Genomic DNA, 21,417 nt, shown 5'->3' with positions numbered 1-21,417 from the left:
AGTTGGATCTCTTAAGGACATCTGGACAAGAACATTTCACTCAAAGAACCTGATTTGTTAATAATAGACAATAATCCAAATTTCTCCAAATATGAACAATATAAAATGAATTTTCTCATGATCTTAGCTACATTATATTTTCATAAAACAAAATACTAAAAGAAATTGCCCTTGTACCCTTCTTATATATCTTATTTAATGTAATTTAATTTCTTTTGTTTATTTAATTTCATTTTATTTTAATTTAATTTAATTTAATTTTGGTTTTATATAATTACACTTATTACTGAAGTTTGTGCTTACTTGTTATTTGATTCTCATTATAGTTTATGATCAATGCTTTCCACTTTGCGATGAAACTGCTTATGTTTTTGTCTTTTATTTTAAAGTACAAATACTTAAAATTTGAAATGCTATTAGGCAAACATTTCTCAAACCTAAAAAAACTGACAGGCTGAATGATATATGTCATAGTATCCTGTATTTTAATGATATCTTGTATATTTATCTTTAATATATCCATTTTGCTGTTGACAATCTTATTTTTCAATCATTTCAGTTCTTCCCTTCCTTGTTATGTGATTTGATTTTGTAATTTCTGTGTTAAAAGCACAGAAGAATACATACAATGAAGAATTTCCGAGGAGCACCTGAACGCATCAGTGAGCCAGAGCAGAGTCAGGCAGCGGCAGCGACACCCAGCGGTCACTGTGTGGAACTACAGGCAGCTGACGGGCAGTTATTTCCAGCGTCGGTGGTGCAGCAGATCAGATCCAGGTCTGCCCGCAGCTCTGCCCGCACGCACAGCCTGTCTGTCTGCCTGCCTGTCTACCTGTCTGTCTGTGCGGACACCGCAGACAGTCAGTGAGTGAGTGAGCCCGCACACAGCAGAGAGGGCAGCACGGCCATGAGCACGGCGTTTTCCTGACGGCCTCCACTTCACATCTGCAGCTCAAATCTGTGTGATCTGTCCATTCAGAGCGGAGGAGGAGGAGGGGAAGCACTGCAGCAGCAGCAGCAGCAGCAGCAGACATGCCGGGCCTGCTCCACATCACACTGACTGGTGAGTCAATTCATATTCACCATCTTTTTTTGTTTATTTCATCCTCCAGCAACCATTTCACACATTTTACAACAAACAACACGCGAGCCTGCAGAAACACACACCAGAGGAATCTTTGGAGACTTTGAAAAACACCACACAGGAAGATAACATCAGTGTCAACACGCTGCTGAGCGACACAGGCGTGTTTTCACTCCGTATGAGGACGTGGATGTGTTGCAGCATTAATGATAGTATTAGGATGAATCAGGGAGTCAAGCAGCAGCAGCAGCAGCAGCAGCAGGAACGCAGTCTGTTTTTAATGAACTGTTCAGGTTAAATTCTGCAAAGTGGATGCACAGGCTGGCAGTGAGTGGGAGGCGCGCAGTGCACTTAAATCAGCAGACACACACTGCAGTGTCTGACACACACACATACACACACACACTGAATAACAGTCTATCATCACCAACATAAGTTAGTTTTAAACAGGATGATCATCAGCAGTTTTGCATCGTCATGGACAATAATAATATATATATTTAAATTTATTGATCATGTGAAGTATCAAAACAACACTGTTTTATTACCTACAAACTAAAACTGGCTTTGATTTGGACTATAAGATAATTAAAAAAGACAAATGAAAAGATGTCTTTAACACACATATTTAATTAAAATGTATTAAAAGGGAGAAAAATATCACATTTTATGAAGAGCCATAAACCACAATTATTTCTGTAATAGTTGCTTAAATGATCAGTAAATAAATCAGAAACAGGGCTGCAGCAAACAATCATAATAATTCTCACTTAATATATCTTTTATTTTGCCTTTAAAATGTCAGAAAATATTTTTTTAAATCCTTATTTTAATTCCTCACAGCTTGTTTTATTCAACCATCATCCCCAAAAAAACAAATTTAATTTACCATCATATGCGAGAAAGAGAAGCAGTCTGTGCTAAAAAAGCCACCATCATCAGAATAGATGCAGATTAATTTTCTGTGGACTGACTAATGGATTAATTGCTTCACCATCATTATCATGGTTTGCAGCAGCACCACACTGCCCACGTCGAAAGCTCCAGTCGGTTGTTTTTGTGGGTCTCTGACGGTGCAGCTTTCTCTGAAGAAGAAATATTGAGGTTCGTGTCTTGTGGGTCTGTGAAGCTACGCTGATGTAAACAGCTTCCATGCTGGTTATTATTTGCAAACTCAACGTTATCGCTCTGTGAAGAGGAAAAACACATCACTTGTTAGGATAAATCTTGACTGGGTGAGGAAGAGGAACGTGAGCTGAACCTCTCCACCCTGTCTGTCTCAGTCGGGGTGAAGGGGGATTTGGGGGAGGGTCCCGGCCTCCTATAAGCCGATCTGAGGGGGCTTTAGGGGCAACACCCTTCATCCTAACATACTGAACATAAAATTAAAGCTGCAAATGACAGCAGGAAGGAGCATGTAGCTGCACCGTCAGATTGTACTGGCTCTGTGAACTGAAACTGAAGATATTCTGCAGAGTTAATGGAAATTTACGACCAACTTGAGGCTATTTTTAATTAGCTTTATGTCCACAGACCCACAAATGAGGCTTGTTGTGCTCATTACACAGCAGAAAACAAATGCTGCTCTCAAACAGAGATCATGGGGAAATATTTTTGACATGGTGAGACAAAAATAAAACACTGTTCACCAATAGACATACAAAAAGACGGATTCAATGCAACGTCAAACATGGACACAAAGAAACACTAAAGGAAACAAAGAAAACAACCTTCAACCATCACATATAGGGCTGGGTAATATATCTGTATCATATCAATATTTTAATATGAGACTAGATATCGTCTCAGGTTGTAAGTGTCGTCTTTTCCTGGATTTAAAGGCTGCATGACTGTTCTAGCTGCTCTATTATTTGCCTTTAGCCACATTACTAATAAAGATTGTTTATCCAAATTCTTAATTTCTAAATATGAAAGCACAAGTAGTCGGCTCTATCATGTCACTGCAATATCAACATTGATGTAGTCTGCCAAAAATATTGTGATATAATTTTCTCCATATCATTCAGCACATGGATGTATTAAGACAGTGGTTCCCAACTGGTGGGTCACAGCCCAAAAGTGGGTCATGGGTCCATTCTGAATGGACCACAAGTGACTCACAAATGTGTCCAGTTTGTCAAAAACACATTTTATTTTGAAGTACAGTGGATTTCCAGGACAGAGCTTTTATTTTGGAGTGCTGTTTCCTGCTGTAGAGTGAGTGACTAATGGACAGCTACTTAACAGAGACCGCAAACATATTAAACATATTAAACATATTAAACTGTATGGATCTTGAACTAATGACTAAAGAGAAATCTGGACCCTGTGGCTGGACCAGCTGGGACCCTGTTCAGTTGCCCAGTGGCACATGAAGCCAAAAAGATGAGCTGGGATAGACTCCAGCCCTCCTGCGATCCCCAACAGGAAAATCCGTTATGGAAAATTAGTGAATGAATGAATGTGGAATGAGTCATTTTGCGGGGGTTATGGCACTAAAACATGATGTACTGATTTACAGACATCTCTCTCCCACTGTAAGTCAATGGGAAAAAGTCTTTTTTGGCCAAATGGCATCATGTGATGGACTCAGGAGTTCCAGTGTTTGGCAACTACGAAAACTGGTTTCAACGCCTGCCGCACTTCCTGGGGTCTGGTCCAGCCCTACAAATAAAACAACAGGTTTAAGTCGTGAAAATACAGACGCTACAGTTCCCAAAAAGGAACAAATACAGCAAAAGCTATTGATTGTTATGAAAAATGTGAAACGGAACTTCCATGGGTGTCAACATTTTCATAAACATCAGCACACTTGTGAAAGCTTTTCTCATAAACACGATAAACAATACTAACAGGTGCTCTATGCTAAATTCAGCTCAGTTGTCTGTACACGGTTCTCAACATGGAGGTGGCTGAGCCTGCGGCTAGCAGCTAACAGTACTAACTTCATAAACAAAGCTAAACAATGCTGACAGAGCTAATGGTGTTAACCGGGGGTAAAGGAATGGTGTGTGCTACACTTCCTTACCATCGCTGTCCTGATATCAACACTAACCACCGTATGAGTGCAGCGAAAGCGACGGCGATGAGCTTGCCAGTGGGATACAATTGCTTACAACAACAAACCACAGAGAAGCTCAGACACACACAGAGATAGCATAACTTAATTCTCTGTTCAGGATGCCATTACTTCACTGTATCTTTACATGACAAATACTGTTTTGCTGCTATATTAATGTTCTGAAGGTTGCATTCAAAACCGTTCAGGAACTAAAAATTGTTGGGTGACAAAAGAAGACGCAACTTTTGTATTCTTAGCAAATGGCCTCATTGTTCAGATGAAATCGCAGCAGAACTCCGTAAATTTAATATTTTTCACTTGACGTTTATTCGTGTAAATGTTGCTCTATCTTATGTAAATTTTATCTCTCTACATAATGGTCTGTCTGCTACAAAGAGTTCTCCACACATAGGCCTTTTTCACTTAAGACATTTTGACATTTACAGCAACAGCACAAGTGTAAATACTAAACATAATGTTGGCTTAACTCCATTCAGCTGCTTTGATTTCAGGATCCGTGTATTCTGCTTACTCACTGTCACTCTCACTGGAGCAGTTAAACAGAGCAGAGCCATCGTTAGTGTTATTAGTAACACCTGTGCTTTTCCTACCATGACAAATCAAAATGTGTACTGTGAAAAGGCCTATGGCCATGAATCTAATATTGGGGAGAACTGGCCACTAAACATCTTCCTTTTATTTGAATTTAACTTCATGTTTGTTGAAAGTCACTAACTACTAACCCACCACATATAACTGTAATTCCTCTCAGATCGCTAAAATCTCACAAACATGACTTTGGTTTCTTCTGTGGCAGTTAAGGTGCTTAAACCACAAGCATTGGATATTAACCCGATGATGGCTAGCTAGTGACAGTTAGCATGGTAGCATGCTTATACCAGGATTTTAGCTTGCTTGCTAACAGTATGTAATGTATATGAGTTAGCTTGGTAGCATGCTAACAGTTATCCTGTTTAATGTTAACATTGCTGTTAGCATTTGTGTATTAGCATTAAAATCCTAGTGAAGTGTCAGTTAGCTTCTGTTTTGTAACAGTTGAAATCAGACTGGAGGATGATTTACAGTTAAGTTAGTAATTGTTTTCAACCAAGTGATATATAAACAAAAACCTTATTGCTCTGTTAGCTAATTACCAACAAGCTAACAAAATCTAATGCTGGTCTGGTCACCTAAAATCACATTTCACTGAATATGTTTCTGTATACGTGGGGTGCAGGATGAGTCATCAAAAATAATTTAATGTTTTACTAAAAAGAGGGATTTTGATACAGAAAAAAGCTTTTTATGGTCAAATGAAAGCATTACCTACTTTTATCCACAAGCTAATGAAGTTTGTTCTGTTGTGGTCAGTGCCACATCACATTTTACCCAGGGAGTGTTCATAAATCCAATTTGACACTCCACACCAGGGGTAGGCAACCTGTGGCTCTGGAGCCCTATGCTGGTCTTCAGCCCCTCTCCAACGACTCCCTGTGGCTTTGACCAAAAATGAGGGTACGTGGAATTGAATTACAGTTATTTTTGAACATTCTAATTTTCATTTAGCATTGTAGTACGCCTTAAAGGGATAGTGCACCCAAAAATGAAAATTCAGCCATTATCTACTCACCCATATGCCGATGGAGGCCCTGGTGAAGTTTTAGAGTCCTCACATCCCTTGCAGAGATCGGCGGGTGGAGCGGCTAGCACACCTAATGGCAGACGGCGCCCCAGACTAACGTCCAAGAACACAAAATTGAATCCACAAAGTATCTCCATACTGCTCATCCATAGTGATCCAAGTGTGCTGCAGCCGCGACATAAAAAGTTGTTTCGAAAAACATCATATGAACTCTGTTTTTAGCCTCACTGTAGCCTGTAGCTCTGACTGCTTCTCTGTGCTCCGCGCTCACGTGTGCGCGCTCAGGGTGATTGGTGATGCACGGTCTCTGAAGAGCAGCAGTCTCGTCAGTACTGATGTCCAGATTCTCAAGTGCAGGCATCGCCAATTCCCAGTCTGAGCAGCAAAGACTTTCCTCATCCGTTGGCATTGCTTTGCATTTGAAACAACTACACCACCAGGTTTCCAGTGCTTGACTGCGGTATTCTGCGGCTGGCTGAGGGTTAGGCTCATGAGCTGCGGCGGCGGCTGCTTCGTCCAGTAGCCTGAGTTCCGTCCGTATACTCGGGCTCAAACAAATACGGCTCCACAAAGAAATGCTGTTCCTCTTCAGTCTTCAGACATGTTGGGCTGTCCTTTGCTAAAAGACCGTAGTGCAAAGTATCTTTTAGCTCTGTGATTACGTTGTCCCTCCCTGCGGTGCACGAGTCACGTGATGTAAACACGGGTGAGCAAAGCTCATGCTTTCGCTGGTCTCGCGCATACGTGAACGCGGAGCACAGAGAAGCAGTCAGAGCTACAGGCTACAGTGAGGCTAAAAACAGAGTTCATATGACGTTTTTCGAAACAACTTTTTATTTCGGGGCTGCAGCACACTTGGATCACTATGGATGAGTAGTATGGAGATACTTTGTGGATTCAATTTTGTGTTCTTGGATGTTAGTCTGGGGCGCCGTCTGCCATTAGGTGTGCAAGGGATGTGAGCACTCTAAAACTTCACCAGGGCCTCCATCGGCATATGGGTGAGTAGATAATGTCTGAATTTTCATTTTTGGGTGCACTATCCCTTTAAAATGTGTAACTATATATAAAATGTGACTCATAGCTTTGTACGACTTGGCGTCTTTTTTCTAAATTTTTCCGATCATTAATAGTGGTGGCTTGTCTTGAGTCTCCTTAGCAAAGCTAGCTGTGGATTCCAAATCCAAAAAGGAAAAGTCTTGGAGGAAAATATTGAATTTAATAGTGCATCAGCAGATTTGTTTACTTTTGTTGCAAGGTGCCAAATATTCATAAATACTTACAGCAGAGTAGCCACCAAATGGTAAAACATATTTATAATTAGATCTGTTAGTAATGTTGATAAGCTAATTTAGACTTAATAAGGCTGTGTTATCTTTATTAGGGAGCTCAGATATATTTTATGGCTCCAGACAGATTTAATTCATTTTTTGTGGACCAAAAACGGCTCTTTAGCTAGTAAAGGTTGCTGATGCCAGCAACAGAGCATTTGTTTCCACACAAGTTAATGAACGGTTATGTTAATCACACATTCACTCTGCTTGGCGTTCTGCTGCTCCATCTCCCCCGACACTGCCCAGGGTACTCTGCTGCTCTGAGAGTGTGGTGCTCTGAATAATCCAACAGTACATTCCAACTGTGCTCTGAATTTACAAACAGTCCAGTTTGTGCCAGAGTGCACGCCAGCACTTGGAGTGAGTATTTCCGAATACACCCCAGTTACATTTCTGTGCATGCTGCATCCGTGATGAGTCATCAGAAATAATTAAATGTTTTATAGAAAAGAGAGAGATACAGGAAAAATGTTTTTAAGGTGAAATTTACTTTCCACCGTTTTTTTTATATCTAAAGGAGGGCTACTGTTGAGGCTGTTGGGAATTTACATCAGTTTGAAAGGTCTCTTTTTCATGAACTTGTGTGTTTGAGGTACGTTAATATTTCCATTTTCTTCTATTTACTTGTACTATACTTGTACTACATCTCGGAATGAATACTGTGCATTTTACTCCATTACTCCAGTACTGTTTCATTTGGTGCTTCATATTGTTGATTGTTCATTATTCTGATTCGTATATACTTTTAATTAAGTAAGCTTTTTCATGCTTAACTTTTACTTGTCACAGAGTATTTTTTACACTGTGGTGTAACTACTTTTACTTCAGTAAAAGCCACGGTGCTAGTGTGGCCAGAATAGAGAACCTCACACCCTAATCCACTTTAAAAAGAAAGAATTTAGTTGTACTTGTTTAGACAAATTAAATCCTGGACATTTATTCATACAAATAAAATGATTTATCGACACTGAATGAAACTCAATCTGTCTTCTAAACAGAAGTAAGTGAGAGAAGAGAAGCTCACTCAATAATGTTTTTCCTATCTTGTCCCGAAGGAGTCGTTGGTGTAAAGCATCACACGTTAACATGAACCTCACTGGGTATTAGCGAGCAGTTTTCCCTTCCCTTAGCAGTGTACTTTGGGTTCCCGACCACAATCAAGGAAGGGATTTTCTTTCCTCATCTGTAATCTCAGGTTCAGTTTTGATGAACTCTGAAGGTATCTCCCCTCCAGCACCTGCTCTTATCCTCCTCCGAGGCACCTCAGCATGCACTTTATCTGTAGGAAGCTGATAACTCAGCCGTTCGGTCCCTCCTGCCGGACGGACGCCGGAAGAATTTTCGGAAGTAATTATGCTGCAAAGTTGCCTTTGTAGACAAAAAATTCAAGGTGACTGTGTATAGGTAAAACGTGGGTGTGCAGTATGAGAGAGACGCACTTTTATGTGTGTTTTTTGGACAACATCAGAGGCATAAGCTCTATATCGGACAGCTGCAATACAGACAAATCTTATAAATTCATATTGAAATTTTTGTGATGTGTTGATAACTAGCCAGGGTTCGAAATACAAGTGAACTACATGGAGTTCGCCTCCGCTGTTATCAGAGTTGTCAACTCATTACAGTCTATTTCCATTTTCAGTCTGACATTAGCCCCTTTTACACTGCCTTTTCAAGGCGGGAGAATTGCACCATTATGCCGCCTTGCTGTGCTGTATATGGAATGATCATGGAGTTGGGGGACAGAGTTGTCTCGCCTTTAAACTGCCGCTGGAGGTATTTACAGTGCTGAAATGATGTCTGTACAAACAGGACAGTTTTTTGACGTTTTGAGGACATGTTATCTGCGTGACAACCCATGGGAGATTTAAAAGTAGCTGCTCGCAGTTAGCGGCTAACTCAAAGAAGAACAATGTCAATAAATGTCCGCAAATTGGAAAAACAGCAAGGTCCAGAGCTCCAGAGCTCCTTACCCTCCAAGCAGAGGACGAGATCAGCCGCCATATAACAGAGAAGGTATTGTTATTGCCACGTTTTGCCATTGTTATGGTTTAGAAAGCGGTGCTGATGTGTATGTTTTGTGTCGCACTTGAGGCTGACGCTGTTGTGTTACATGTCACGCCCGTCCTGCCTCTTTTGATTCTGCAATAGCAGGATGCCGTGTATGATCACACACTGAAGTAGAATAATGCCGCTGTCATTTGGTTCTGTGTAAAAATGCAAAGGAGGCATAAAGAAGGGACTTTTTTTAGTCGCTCCATATCACGATCTCTGTATAAAAAGGGCAATTGTCTCCACTCTAACTGATTTCTAATGGGAAAGGGGAATTTGATTTTCCCAAACCAGTTGCTAAGACCCATCTATTTGCCTAAAGCTATTGTCATTCTTAGTCCACACTGATGCATAGCCATGCCTACATACCCGTTTTTCCAAGGTTTTAAGAATGGAGCAGAGCAAAGTTAACCAAGCTACGATGTCAGGTGATATTGAGAAGACATATCAATGGGAACAGGGTCTGTCTTGTCTATAGCTCTTACCATTATTGTTATTACTCCTTATTGGCTCCAGTGCGCCACTTGACAACACCTGAAAAATGCAGTAGTCCCACCTGTGACACTGATTGACTAATCTGTCCAAAATACAGAACTCCTCTTTCTATGACTGATACAGAGATGCTGCATGAAGTGATCTGTTTTGTTAAAGCACTTTCAGTTGACGTAGCTCCGTTTTGGTCTCCACCAACCCCTGAAGGAAATATATGGCTCTCCAGCGTGTGAATGATCCGTTATGTTTACTTTTACTGCATCTGTCTTCTGTTTGCTGCTGAGCAGGTAGTGTAGAGTGGGTTTTACAGTGGCCTATTATGGCCAAAAAAACCACTGTCGATGTGAGCAGTGAGTGTGAATCAAAACAGTAAAGATGCAGGCAGTGAAAAAGCCAAGCTAATGAGCTGAAAGATGTTACGATGCTTCAAAGAAGCAGAGTCAAGCCATAAATCTCTGTGTGTTTTATAGTCATTTTACCCATTGTAAATACAGAAATATTGATTTATGTGGTGTTATTTCACAACCACCCCATTAGTTGCGCTGTATGATCTTCCAAAATACATCTCTTGGGTATATGGTACAATAATGCCGCATCAGGAAGGTGAAAGCTACATCAGCATAAACATAGCACAATCTTAAACCCTCTCTTTGGGCTCTAATGGACTCTGTAAATCCCACATTGTCTTCATCCCCACTCTTCAGCCAAATATTCAAACATCAATGAAAGATCAGTAGCAGAAGCCATTTGTTTGTGGTGTTATTTCCCTCACTAACACACAGACACAAGTTCTGTCTCTGGATTTAACTTGACTCTATTTTTCGTCATGTGTAAGGCGTGTCTTTGGCACTCAGATTGTTGGAAATGCAAACAGACTTTATTAACGTGCAGTCATATCAGCACAGTGCTTGCTTACTTTGGAGTTTTGCGAAGGAGAGAGGAATTAAAACAACCAAATCACTTCCTCACTTCCTTGCTTTATCCCTTCATCCTTAACTTCCCCTTGTCTCTTCTGTCTCTTCTCCTTGGACCAGCTCTGTCATCCACAGCAAACAGTGGGGCACACAGGATATTTTATAGCCCACTGTTTTTTATACTAAGCTCTTTGTAAAAGGCGAACTAAATTTATCAGGAGATATCAGTGTTTAGATATAACCAGCTTTTTTGTGACTTTATGTTTTTGTGGTACCTTAAAGGATGGCTTTATTTGTCTTAATGCCAACAAATCTGATGAAAAGATTGAAAACAATTAGAATTGTTTGTGCAGCCAAAACCTGATATAGCATACATTCGTTGAAAAAAATTATAGTATGTTCAATTTGTACCAGAAAGTCAGAATTTTCGAGTTCCTAGACGGAAAATTTAACAGGAACGTCCCCTGATGTCGAACCTGCTACTCAGAAAGTGGGAGGAACCTCAACAACCCGCGCATCAACAGTATTGAAAGCTGTTGTAATTCACTGTTTATCAGCACTTGTGTCTCATTAAAACAGTCACACACAATTCTGTCCAGCCACCATCTGTGGACATGTTGCTACAGTTTTTGTATCATAGACTGTAAATAAGGATGGACGATGCGTCTTCACTTACCACCACTGTACAGAAGTGAAGCCAAAATATCCTGGATACGGGTGCTGCCATCTTGCTCTGGTGATGTAATTTGGAGCCAGAGTCTGAGCAGAAGTGATCACTGCGGTATCAAATTTCCCGACCGTACACCTGTCCGACCAATCGCAAGCAGCACCACTGAATTCGACCCACTGATTGGCTCACACAGTTGTCAATCATGTTGTAAAGTCCCTGTTTTCTAGCATTAAATAACTAATTAAAACCAGACTTATCAAGACACTTGAACGCACAGTAGTGTGAAAAAAAAAACATCTTTGGGAAAAATGTATTTGATGTGTCTGTCTTTATTATACAGTCTATGGTTTGTATGTGCAAAATACAGCCTAATGCATTTTTATCAACTGGTGTTGCTAACAGTGGCTAACCTGGCTTGAGTTGGTATTACTAAACACATGTTGGTTTTCCAACACGGTTTACTGGAACCCGATCAACTCGAGTGTTGATGCTAAGCAGGGATCATTTTTATGATGATCACAATGATAGTTTATTTTAAATGTGAGCTTGCTAACATTTTCTAATCAGCACTAAATACAATGTTAAGCTGATGACCCACTGTGGGAGATTTAAAAAGTAGCTTGTAGCAGCTGGCGGCTAACTCAAAGAAGAAGAGGACAGCCAAAAATGTCTGGGAGCTCCAGAAGCTTATAAAGTGCTGCTGTTGTAGATCACACTAGAGGCTGACGCTTTTGTGTTGTCACGACTGTCATGCCTCTTTCAATTCCGTGATGTTGGCATGCTGTTCAAAATCATACACAGGAGTGGCATGATGCCGCCATTGTCTGGTTCTGTGTAAAACTGCAAAGGCGGTGTAAAGAAGGGACTGCGTAGCGAACTTATGGCGCAGTCTCCGTGTAAAAAAGGCTTTTGTCCCGAATCTAATTGATTTCTGTGGGGAAGGGGGATTTGATTTTCATGGTGTCACCTATCACCCACGTACTCCCCTGAATCCAGTGTCATTTTAAGTCCACGCTGATGCGTAGCCAAGCCAAGGGCTGATGAAGGTGTGTCGCTGTGCTATTGGTTAGTTGTGATAGGCTGATAGAATAGCTGATTTCTCAATTGACAGTCTCAGACAATGACAACATGAAACTGTGAGTGAATGGTAGAGGGTATGAGAAATAGATTACAGGCCTGAGCATGCTAAAGTCTTCCTGACTGAACTTTTGCTAGAGCTTCATTTGTTAAAATATTTTAGTCTTGGCCCAAAGTTTTAGGCCCACAGAGGCCTCCATAGATTACACCCTGCTCTCCAAAAATATTGCTGCAACTTCATAACACAAGGCCATAAGAATTGTGACTTCATATTTCTCTGGAGGGCTCTTGTACATGAAGTAATCAGGCCTGCCTTGATTTAGCATGCTTTTCATCAGCTCTATAGTTGCAATAAGGACTTCCCACTGAGTCTGAGGGCACAGACATACCAGGGGCACAAAGTAATTACAAAAATCAAGTTTATAACCTGTCCAGTGATCCCCGTGAGGCTGTAAGGTTCATTACACACAGAAAATAAATTGTTAGATAGATGAAAAATGGAGACAATTTTCATGTTCTTAGATCCTTCCCAAAAAAGCTTACGCTGAACGTTATCATGCTAAAATGCAATGTTAGCTTTAATTTCTCCTGTTTTAAGGGTTTCCTCTGCTATGGCCTGTTTAATGGCAATTCATTCTACAGCAGCATAATATTTTATTTTATACATGCCAAGCTACAACTGTAGAAATACACTGCTCTCAGTGTCACTGCAGACAGTCTATAATTATCATGTGTAAGAGGCAGTATTTTAGTTTTCTGCAGTATTTGTTCGGATCTTCTGTTTGTTTGTTTGCTCTCCAAATGAAAAAATCTGGTTGCTTCAAATGAGAGAATCCAATATTGCTGTGTCATTGGGTTTATATGTGAGTGTATGCCCTGGTTTGCAGCAGAGAGTAGAATCGGTTCTGACATGACTTTTTGTTTATGATGTTCATGCCCTCCAGAGGAAGGATTCCACTAATTTCAGTGATTACAACTGTTCCTCTAGCGCCACCTGCAGGTCAAAGTGTTGTTGTTGTTTTTTTACAATCAGGGTTCCCAGAGGACGGATCTGTCTGACTTTTCCTCTAGTGCCACCTACAGGTCATGGAGTTAACATAGCCTGATAAATATCTCAGCATCTACCACAGATTGGCAGGTTGATATTTGTGTTGGTATTTTTGGGGCTTTATTGCCTTTATTTGATAGGACAGCAATAGTGTGAAGAGGGAAGAGAAAGAGGGGGAATGACATGCAGCAAATGGACAAGGGTTGGAAAGATAAATGATCGTTGATCGTCCATGCCTCGACAGGTCAGAGCCAAGTCCGATCCAAGGAGACCTCACCTTGGATTAGGGGTAAGTCATGTGAGTCAGAGGTGTAAAGTAGGGGCGCCTAATAGACCCTTCCTGAATTCCTGCCCCTTTGCTTCCAGCGCCTGTGCACGGACCCCACTCATCTTCAAACTTAGCCTTCGTTTTGATCCCAACTACAGATCTGTTCAGTTTTGTGACTGCATCTTGCCCGATCGTGACACTACTGCGTTGATGAAATGTGTCCACAGACAGAAAGTCAGACATGTAAACACCTGGCTAAGTGCTCAAACGGCTTCTGTGGTTGTTCCAGCTACAAAAGGTGTATCCAGGACCACATTTTGCCATGATGACTGGAAGCTTGGTATCCAGTCACAGTGGGTGGTGTTGAGTACCGGGTCACTGAGCTTGTTAACAAGCTTAGAAGGCACAATCATGTTGAGTGCTGAACTATAGTCTCGCATATGTGTTCCTCTGGCCCAGGTCGGAGAGGGCAGTGTGAGGGACAAAGGCATTGTCTGTTAATCTGTTTGGTTTGTTAGCAAATTGCAGTGAGTCAGGGAGGGAAGAGGTGATGAAGACTTGGACTAACTGCTCAAAGTACTTCATGATGGAGGAAGTGGGGGGTACTGGGCGGTAGTGTCTCAGGCAGAGGGCTTGGGTCTTTTTGGAAACAGGGGCTGTAGTCTTCTTGAAATATGGGGACTACACACTGGAGCTGTGACAGGTTGAAAATGTCTGTGACGACATCTGCCATTTGATCTGCACACACCTTGAGTGCTCAGCCAGAGATGCCATCAGGTCCAGTTGCCTTGTGTGGGTTAATCCTTTTTAAAGATCTGCACACACCTGCTCAGGATATTACTAGTCTGATGTAAACTCCCTCAGGAGGTAATCGGGACAGCTACTGATCATATGGTGCTCATGACTTGGAAAACAGCCCGTAGAAATTGTCTCCACATCTGAGCACCACTTGCTTTTGATCATGAAGCAGACACCTTCCCCTCCTTTTGCTCTTCCTTGATGTTATTGCCTATCCTGGCAGCGAATGGAGAGCCACTCTGGGACAATGGCCAGAAAGTCCAGGATCGAAGGGTCGAGCCAAGTCTCCCTGAAAACCATAACGTTGCAGTTCTCAATGCCCTGTTGAAAAGGCATCCTGTTCCTGAGTTCATCCAGCTAAGTATCCAGTGACTGGACATTTGCCAGAACGATACTCAGAAGAGGAGGACGGTTTTCATGTTTCCTCAGTCTCACAATCAATTAATTAATCAATCAAAATCAACCAAGGTTTTGGTCATGGACTTTTGACGTCCACATGCAACGTGCAAGGTACCCTGCGTGCATTGGTTGCTGACATTCTGGGACAGGGTTTGACGTTAGAATCTCAACACCGCTCTCTCGGGTAAAAGTCTGTGTTTGTTGGACCCATCCACCACACCTCCTGTCTGCCCACTGGGAGTACGTCTTCTTACATTGTTGGCTGCTGCTTTATAATTTTCCATATTTGTGGATGGCTTGGGTAATCCACAGTTTCTGGTTGTGGAATGATTTAACTGTCCTAACATCCTGACTTCAACAAGATGGCCGCATGGTCACTTCTCCCAAACATGGACAGCCATCTTTGAATGGTGTAAATTTGTCTAGGCGATCCAAAGCTGGATCGGGACAGCACCCCACCGACCCGCCAGTCCTTATTCACTGCACTCACTAGGACACCACGGCTCTTGTTTGCCTTGTCTCCTTCAGTTTTCAGGTGCAGCAACACATGATCCCAGCAATGGATATTCCCCATGCTTTGCTGTCCACCAATGATCGAACGTGCAGAGTTGTTGCTGTTGTTGCTGTGGCTTGCTTGGGCAGTGTGCATGTTGCAATAAGTAAGAAATAAGTAAGACATTAAATTAACTAAAACAATAAAAAGAGCAAAGTTAAAGAGGAGCTCAAGACAGCCATCAATGGCGCCATCTTGGCTCACCTTTTACAACTAATGGATGGATTATTATGAAGTTTAGTTCTCACATTCATGCTCCTGTCAGGATGAATTGAAGTAACTTTGTTGATCCTCAGACTTTTTCATCTAGCTCCACCAGCGGGTCAGAATGTTAATGTGTCAAATACTTAGATTGATGACCCAATACCTGCAGAACTAAAGACATTCCCGTCAGACTCAACTGTACTTTGTGTTCAGGGCTGAAAGGTATGGCTGTAGACTCTTGCACATTAATTACTCCCCAAACTTTCTTGGAGCTTCTTGTTTAAAGTTTGAATTAAAAAGAAAAAGCTTCAGTTAATTCAGCTACTCAACACACAGTTACTTTTTTTTAAGGAATCATTTAGCCAGCAGAGAGGAAATGATGGATCTGAGGGGTTTTGTGGGAGCTTTGTGGGAGCTTTGTGGGAGCTTTGTGGTGACGGACCAGAGAACTTAACATGTTGCAGACGTGTTGGAGACATGTTGGCTATGATATCATAATCTGCTCAGTCAGCTCGTGAGGTCAGATGGCCATCTGTGGTCTCAGACAGAGAGCACTATAGGATACATGAGGGAGACTGTGGTGACGGGGGATTAGTGAAGGGTGGATGGACAAATAGATGGATGAGCAAGTGAGTGAATGATGATTGCAGTCACTAATGGATGAATTAACAACTAAATGGCAAGGCAGAAATGTGTACTAATGGGTGATTTGATGAACTAACAACAGAACAGCTAAAAAGATGAGCAGGTGAATGACAGCATAAAAATGTTTGAAGCCACAGATGAATCAGTGAATGCATAAATGAGCAAATCAACCAAGCAAATGAAGGACTGAATGAGACCAGATGAGAGAATTAATGGAAAGCAGATGGAGTGATGAAGGAAATTTAAACACAAACTCAAAGAGCTTGTTACCACTCTATGCAGTGACTACTCCAAAGGCAGCAGTGGAAATAAAAGCACTCTGGTGTCTGAGTTTCAACAGTAAATCAGTTTAATGTATAAAGCAGACAACAGAGTGCTCTTATTTCTATGCTTTAAAGCATCAGGGGTAACAAAACAAAAAACACACATCAAATCTGTTTGGAGAATACATTAAGGTGATTTGATCAGGCACTTCACTCAGGCCTATTTGTATCTCCACCAGGCATAAAACCTGGAGGGGATCATGCATTTGTTTGTGTAAGTGTGTGTGTGTGTGTGTGTGTGTGTGTGTGTGTGAGTGAGTGAATGCGTATATCTGTCTGTCCGCAGCTTATCTGGCAAACTACTGGACCAGTCAGCCTAATATATTATATGCACATTTATGACTGTATGCTCAAGGATCTCTTGTGGTTGTGATGATTCACAGTTGTTGAAAAACTGAGTGACTGTCATTAGCTGCTCCTCACTCCTCTTTTAACTCACTGGAAGGGGCCACAAGTTTAGAATAAGATAGAAATAAAACCCACTTGCTAATAATAACGCTACATGCATAGAGTGCTTCACATAAAAAAACATAGAATGGGACGACTTTGTGTCTATAGGTAATTACACGTCTGAGTGTGCAAAAATGACATGTGGAGTTCCCCAAGGCTCCACTCTGGGACCTCTCCTGATTAACTTTTAAATCAAGGTTGAATACTTACCTGTCTGCTGCTGCCTTTTACTAAGTCAAATATTTTTTCATTTCTTGCACTTTAATTTTTGTTCAAATACTCTTATTGACTTTAACTGCACTGCAACTTTATTAACTCAATTTAAATCATTATAAATAATCTTTTTATCTTTGCACCTGTTGTCTAGACTTTTGCTTTTTTAATGGTGATTTTTAAAAATGTGAATAATTTAGAATTAATTTTACCTTCTAAAATGTTTTTCTCTTTATTCTCTCATTGAAGTCTATATCCCTTATTATGTTTTATGTTTTACTGCTCTGTAAAGCACTTTGAATTGCCCTGATGTATGAAATGTGCTATACAAATAAAGCTGCCTTGCCTTAGAATGAACATTAAACAAGACAACAAGGCCATTCATTATATAATGTAACATAATATAATAAGACATTGTGGTACACAGCCATGTCATCTTCACAGTGGTTTTTCTCTCTGTGTCCCGCAGCTCTTCTGGCCAGCTGCGATGCCTTCAGATTGGGTTCGACCCATAGGGTCATACCCCTCAGTCCCCCGGTGGCCCGTCTATTCCAGGACGAAGGCCCAGCCCAGCCACACTTCATCCAGGAATTAGTCAGAACCAAACGCCACTCAGCCCACGAGTTAGTGCGAGCCCAACCTAATTTGGTTCACGACATGGGCTGGCCAGAGATACATGAAACATCCCGTTCTCAGGCCAAGATGGACGCCACCAACTCCTCTCAGTTAAACCCGCCATCGTCTGCTGGTCAGCACGTAGCCAGGACCCATCCAGCTGTGGATGAAAACCTTGATGTGGAAGACGAGATGGAGGTGAGGATGAGTTCATGGTGACATGTAATAAACTGCAGAGGGTTCAACCTTCAGTGTACAATAAATGCCTACATCTGGACAAGTCTATATGGAAGCAACTGATAGCCAAAAATTTTTTAATCTGTTTTGGTGAATCAGCTGAAATGTGTAATTCAACAGAGATGTGACAAAGCAAACCGTGAAACAATGGATTAACATTGTATGACAGGGACTCTCAGAAAAACACAGCATGTGGTAGTGGTGAAATCTAAGTACTGTACTTAAAGGAGAAGTCTGGTATTTTGCATTTTGAGCCCCATTTCTGGGTTGTTTATGATGAAATAGAGTGGCCAAGACCAAAATAGTGACGACTGCTCATTTTCAGAGAATTTGGCTTTCCTCTGCCTGGTTTAACACTGCTTTCATTGGTTATCAATCAAACCGTCTCACCAAATATTTTTCTATTTGCAGCGTATGGTTCATCTGGTGGTTCCTCAGGACTCCACAGACCCAGAGAAGGAGCTCCGCGGTGGGCTGGGAGCCGGCGATGCCTCCCTGGAGGCCTCTGGCTTCTACGGTACGGACATGGAGGACAGAGACAGAGGAGAGGAGGGAGGAGAGGACCGGGAGAGGAGAGGGGGAGAGGACGAGTGGGAGAGAGACACGGGAGAGGACAGAGAGAGGAGAGGGGGAGACGGCAGAGGAGAGGAAGAAGAGAGGGCAGACGATCGAGATGTCCACGTTCTGGATGCCAACCACACAACTCCAGATCTGGATTCTCTGATTGGTTAGTAGAAACGATCCTCCCTGCTGAGCCTGATCAATAGATGCTGCTGACACCCTCAGGCAGCCATAGACCCCTGTTTATGTTATCCAACAGGTGGTTTGATCTTCAAAGGCTTCTTTTTGAAATCCCAAAGATGTTTACTGTCCGCCTGAAGTTATTAAATGTTTGCTCTGACCAAATCGAACTTCAAATCCAACATTTCTACAGACTGTGCTGCTCCACTGTGCTCTTCTTCTGCTTTTGCTGGACATACATTAGATAGCAGACTGAGGCTGGCACCATCTTTAATTTTGTCATGAAATAAACAATTAATTTCTTTATTTCCGCACACATAATGCTGTCAAGACTTTCATTTATAATTGCTAATGCAGTCTTAATGATTCTCAAGTGGAAAGGAGCAAAGAAAGATGCGCGGAGAAAACAGAAAACCTAATTGCAACCCCAAATCATCAAGGACTAATATCACAAAACCTCTGTGTTTGGCAAATTATGGTTGGTAATTTGTGGTGAAATTTTCACTTGACAAATTACGGACATGGCAGATACACACAGGACTAAGATCACAGACGACTTCTGCAATTATTACAAATTATCTGAGGTGCCCAGGTTACACTAATCCTGTGTGAAAAGGGCTAAAGACATACATTGTACTACTGTATATCTCCTGTGAGTCTTTGCATTTAAGCACACTGTCAAAACCTAATGACAACTGTAGAAAAAGGAACAGCTGACAAGAGGTTTATATAGATGTTTACACACACACACACACACACACACACACACACACACACGTGTATCTGACATGTCTCTTTGTGTCACACAGGCTACAGTCCATCATTCCACCCCTCCAGCTCCGACCAGCCGAGCACATCCCCAGCTGAGGTGCTTGATTCTGGGCTGCAGGAGCATCGCGCATCCCCGGTCCTGGAGGTGAGGACAGATGTCTTACTGTTTGACTGTGAGACAGACATACTGTCTTTAAGGGGCTGTGGCACGCTCAACAAATATGTCGGCACAGGTTGTTGGGAAGGAGGCCAAATAATACTCCAAAGTTAGGCTGAATTTTTGCGAGGGAACAACTGGCAAGGCCATTTTTAAAGGTTTTATTTGAACTCCCAAGATATCTGACAGCATAATTTAATAATTATATGGGAATCATAATAATAAATAATTAAATTTCTAAAATGCAGTTATGACTTTTGGTTTTGGTGTTTCCATCCCCGAGATTTTCAGTGGCCCCATCTGACCACCCGTAGAAAAGGTTTCTGAGGGTGCCACTGGAATAAAGACGCCTCATACAAATACTGATACATTACTGTAAATGCCAAAACACACCCAGTTCACACAGCAGTCGGCTCTGCGGAGGTAAGAAAGTCAGATCTGATGATTTTCCTACACAGTGGCACACTGCCGGGTTGAAGCTTCCAGCAGCATAAAAATGAGGAGTCATCTGCTGAAGTTGGACTTTTAATTAGATCGCAGTAAATCAGATGTAATCCAGGGCTCACCTACTAATCTAGTGTTGAATAATTTAATTAGTCTTTAACTCCTTTAATAGGATTAGTGGTGTCTCTTTGGCCCACATCGATTGGGTGGGCCGAAGTGGGACAAGTGACACAGCAAAGAACGTGTTGATAAAGGCTGTTTTTATTAAACATTCTATCAACAAATTAACGGCAGCATACACATCAGTCTCCGGATATTTTCATGTGAATTAATAATTTGCTCATGTTGTTAAATCTGCCAGTATCTTCCATTATGACAACTTCTTCCAGTGCACTATTGGTCCTTTAGTCCAACCAGTAATATTGCTGCTACTGCTTGTTATAATATAAAATATAACCCCCATTACCACCATCAACATCACGGTTACTACTACTGCTGCAACCTCTGCTACTACTGGGAATATTACTACTACTCACTTATATTACTACAGCTTCTCCTGCAATATCACTACTACAAATATTAAGTGAACACTGCTATTACTTCCACCACTGTAATCACAAAATCTGGTGATCTGCAACCAGCCAAAAAAGAAGCAAAACAAAAATAATGTGAATGCTATTTAACTTCTTACATTTATTTTACCTTTGCAAATAACACATTATAATGCATTTCATTTCCGTGCCTTCTGTAAGTCAACCAACAAAAAAGCAAAGAAATTTGGCCTAAATTTCTGAATCTTTCATGCACTGAATGCAAAAAATTAAACTTAGTTTTAACTGGTGTAGGACTGGGACACAGAGATAAGATTATATTTACATCTCTTACCACAAACCACAAAAGAAAACAGCCAAAGGAGACCCTAAATCTGAGCAAAGCAAATTGAAACTAAATAAGTAAAGCATGCAAAGACTTCAAAGCTGCAGCGAATATCACACTTTTCCTTGACCTTGATGGAAAATGTCAGGTGAGGTCAAGGAAAGATGAGAAGGAGAATTCAGAAGGACTAAAGAAAAGTCAACCACAGTGCCAAGAGACTCCAACTGCAATTACACAAGGCTCTGTCACTAAGTTAATTGAGTTAATGATGAAATGACAATGCTCTGAAGACGGACACTCAAAGTGCATCTTAAATACTTTGCCTCGTGTGTTCTCACCATGTTGTTTC

The 21,417-nt window shown here is 41.4% G+C and overlaps 1 protein-coding gene across 2 annotated transcripts in view; it reads left to right on the top strand.

Annotated features, from left to right (window-relative positions):
* Positions 1–677: 677 nt before the first annotated feature.
* The window catches only part of podxl2 (podocalyxin-like 2), a 32,891-nt gene continuing 12,151 nt past the window's right edge, over positions 678–21,417 (top strand). The window contains exons 1-4 of one of the 2 annotated variants that reach the window (XM_049598933.1): positions 678–1,063; positions 17,697–18,040; positions 18,491–18,806; positions 19,630–19,736. In XM_049598933.1, the coding sequence (XP_049454890.1) occupies positions 1,033–1,063; positions 17,697–18,040; positions 18,491–18,806; positions 19,630–19,736 (798 nt within the window). In that variant the 5' untranslated portion in view covers positions 678–1,032. The remainder of the gene's footprint in view (positions 1,064–17,696; positions 18,041–18,490; positions 18,807–19,629; positions 19,737–21,417) is intronic. The other variant, XM_049598841.1, reaches the window with a different exon arrangement.

Source organism: Epinephelus fuscoguttatus, linkage group LG1, assembly GCF_011397635.1.
Source record: "Epinephelus fuscoguttatus linkage group LG1, E.fuscoguttatus.final_Chr_v1".
In the NCBI taxonomy this organism is placed as follows: Eukaryota; Metazoa; Chordata; class Actinopteri; order Perciformes; family Serranidae; genus Epinephelus; species Epinephelus fuscoguttatus.
The sequence above is the reverse complement of the archived record's forward strand: the minus strand, read 5'-3'. Positions and strand labels throughout refer to the sequence as shown.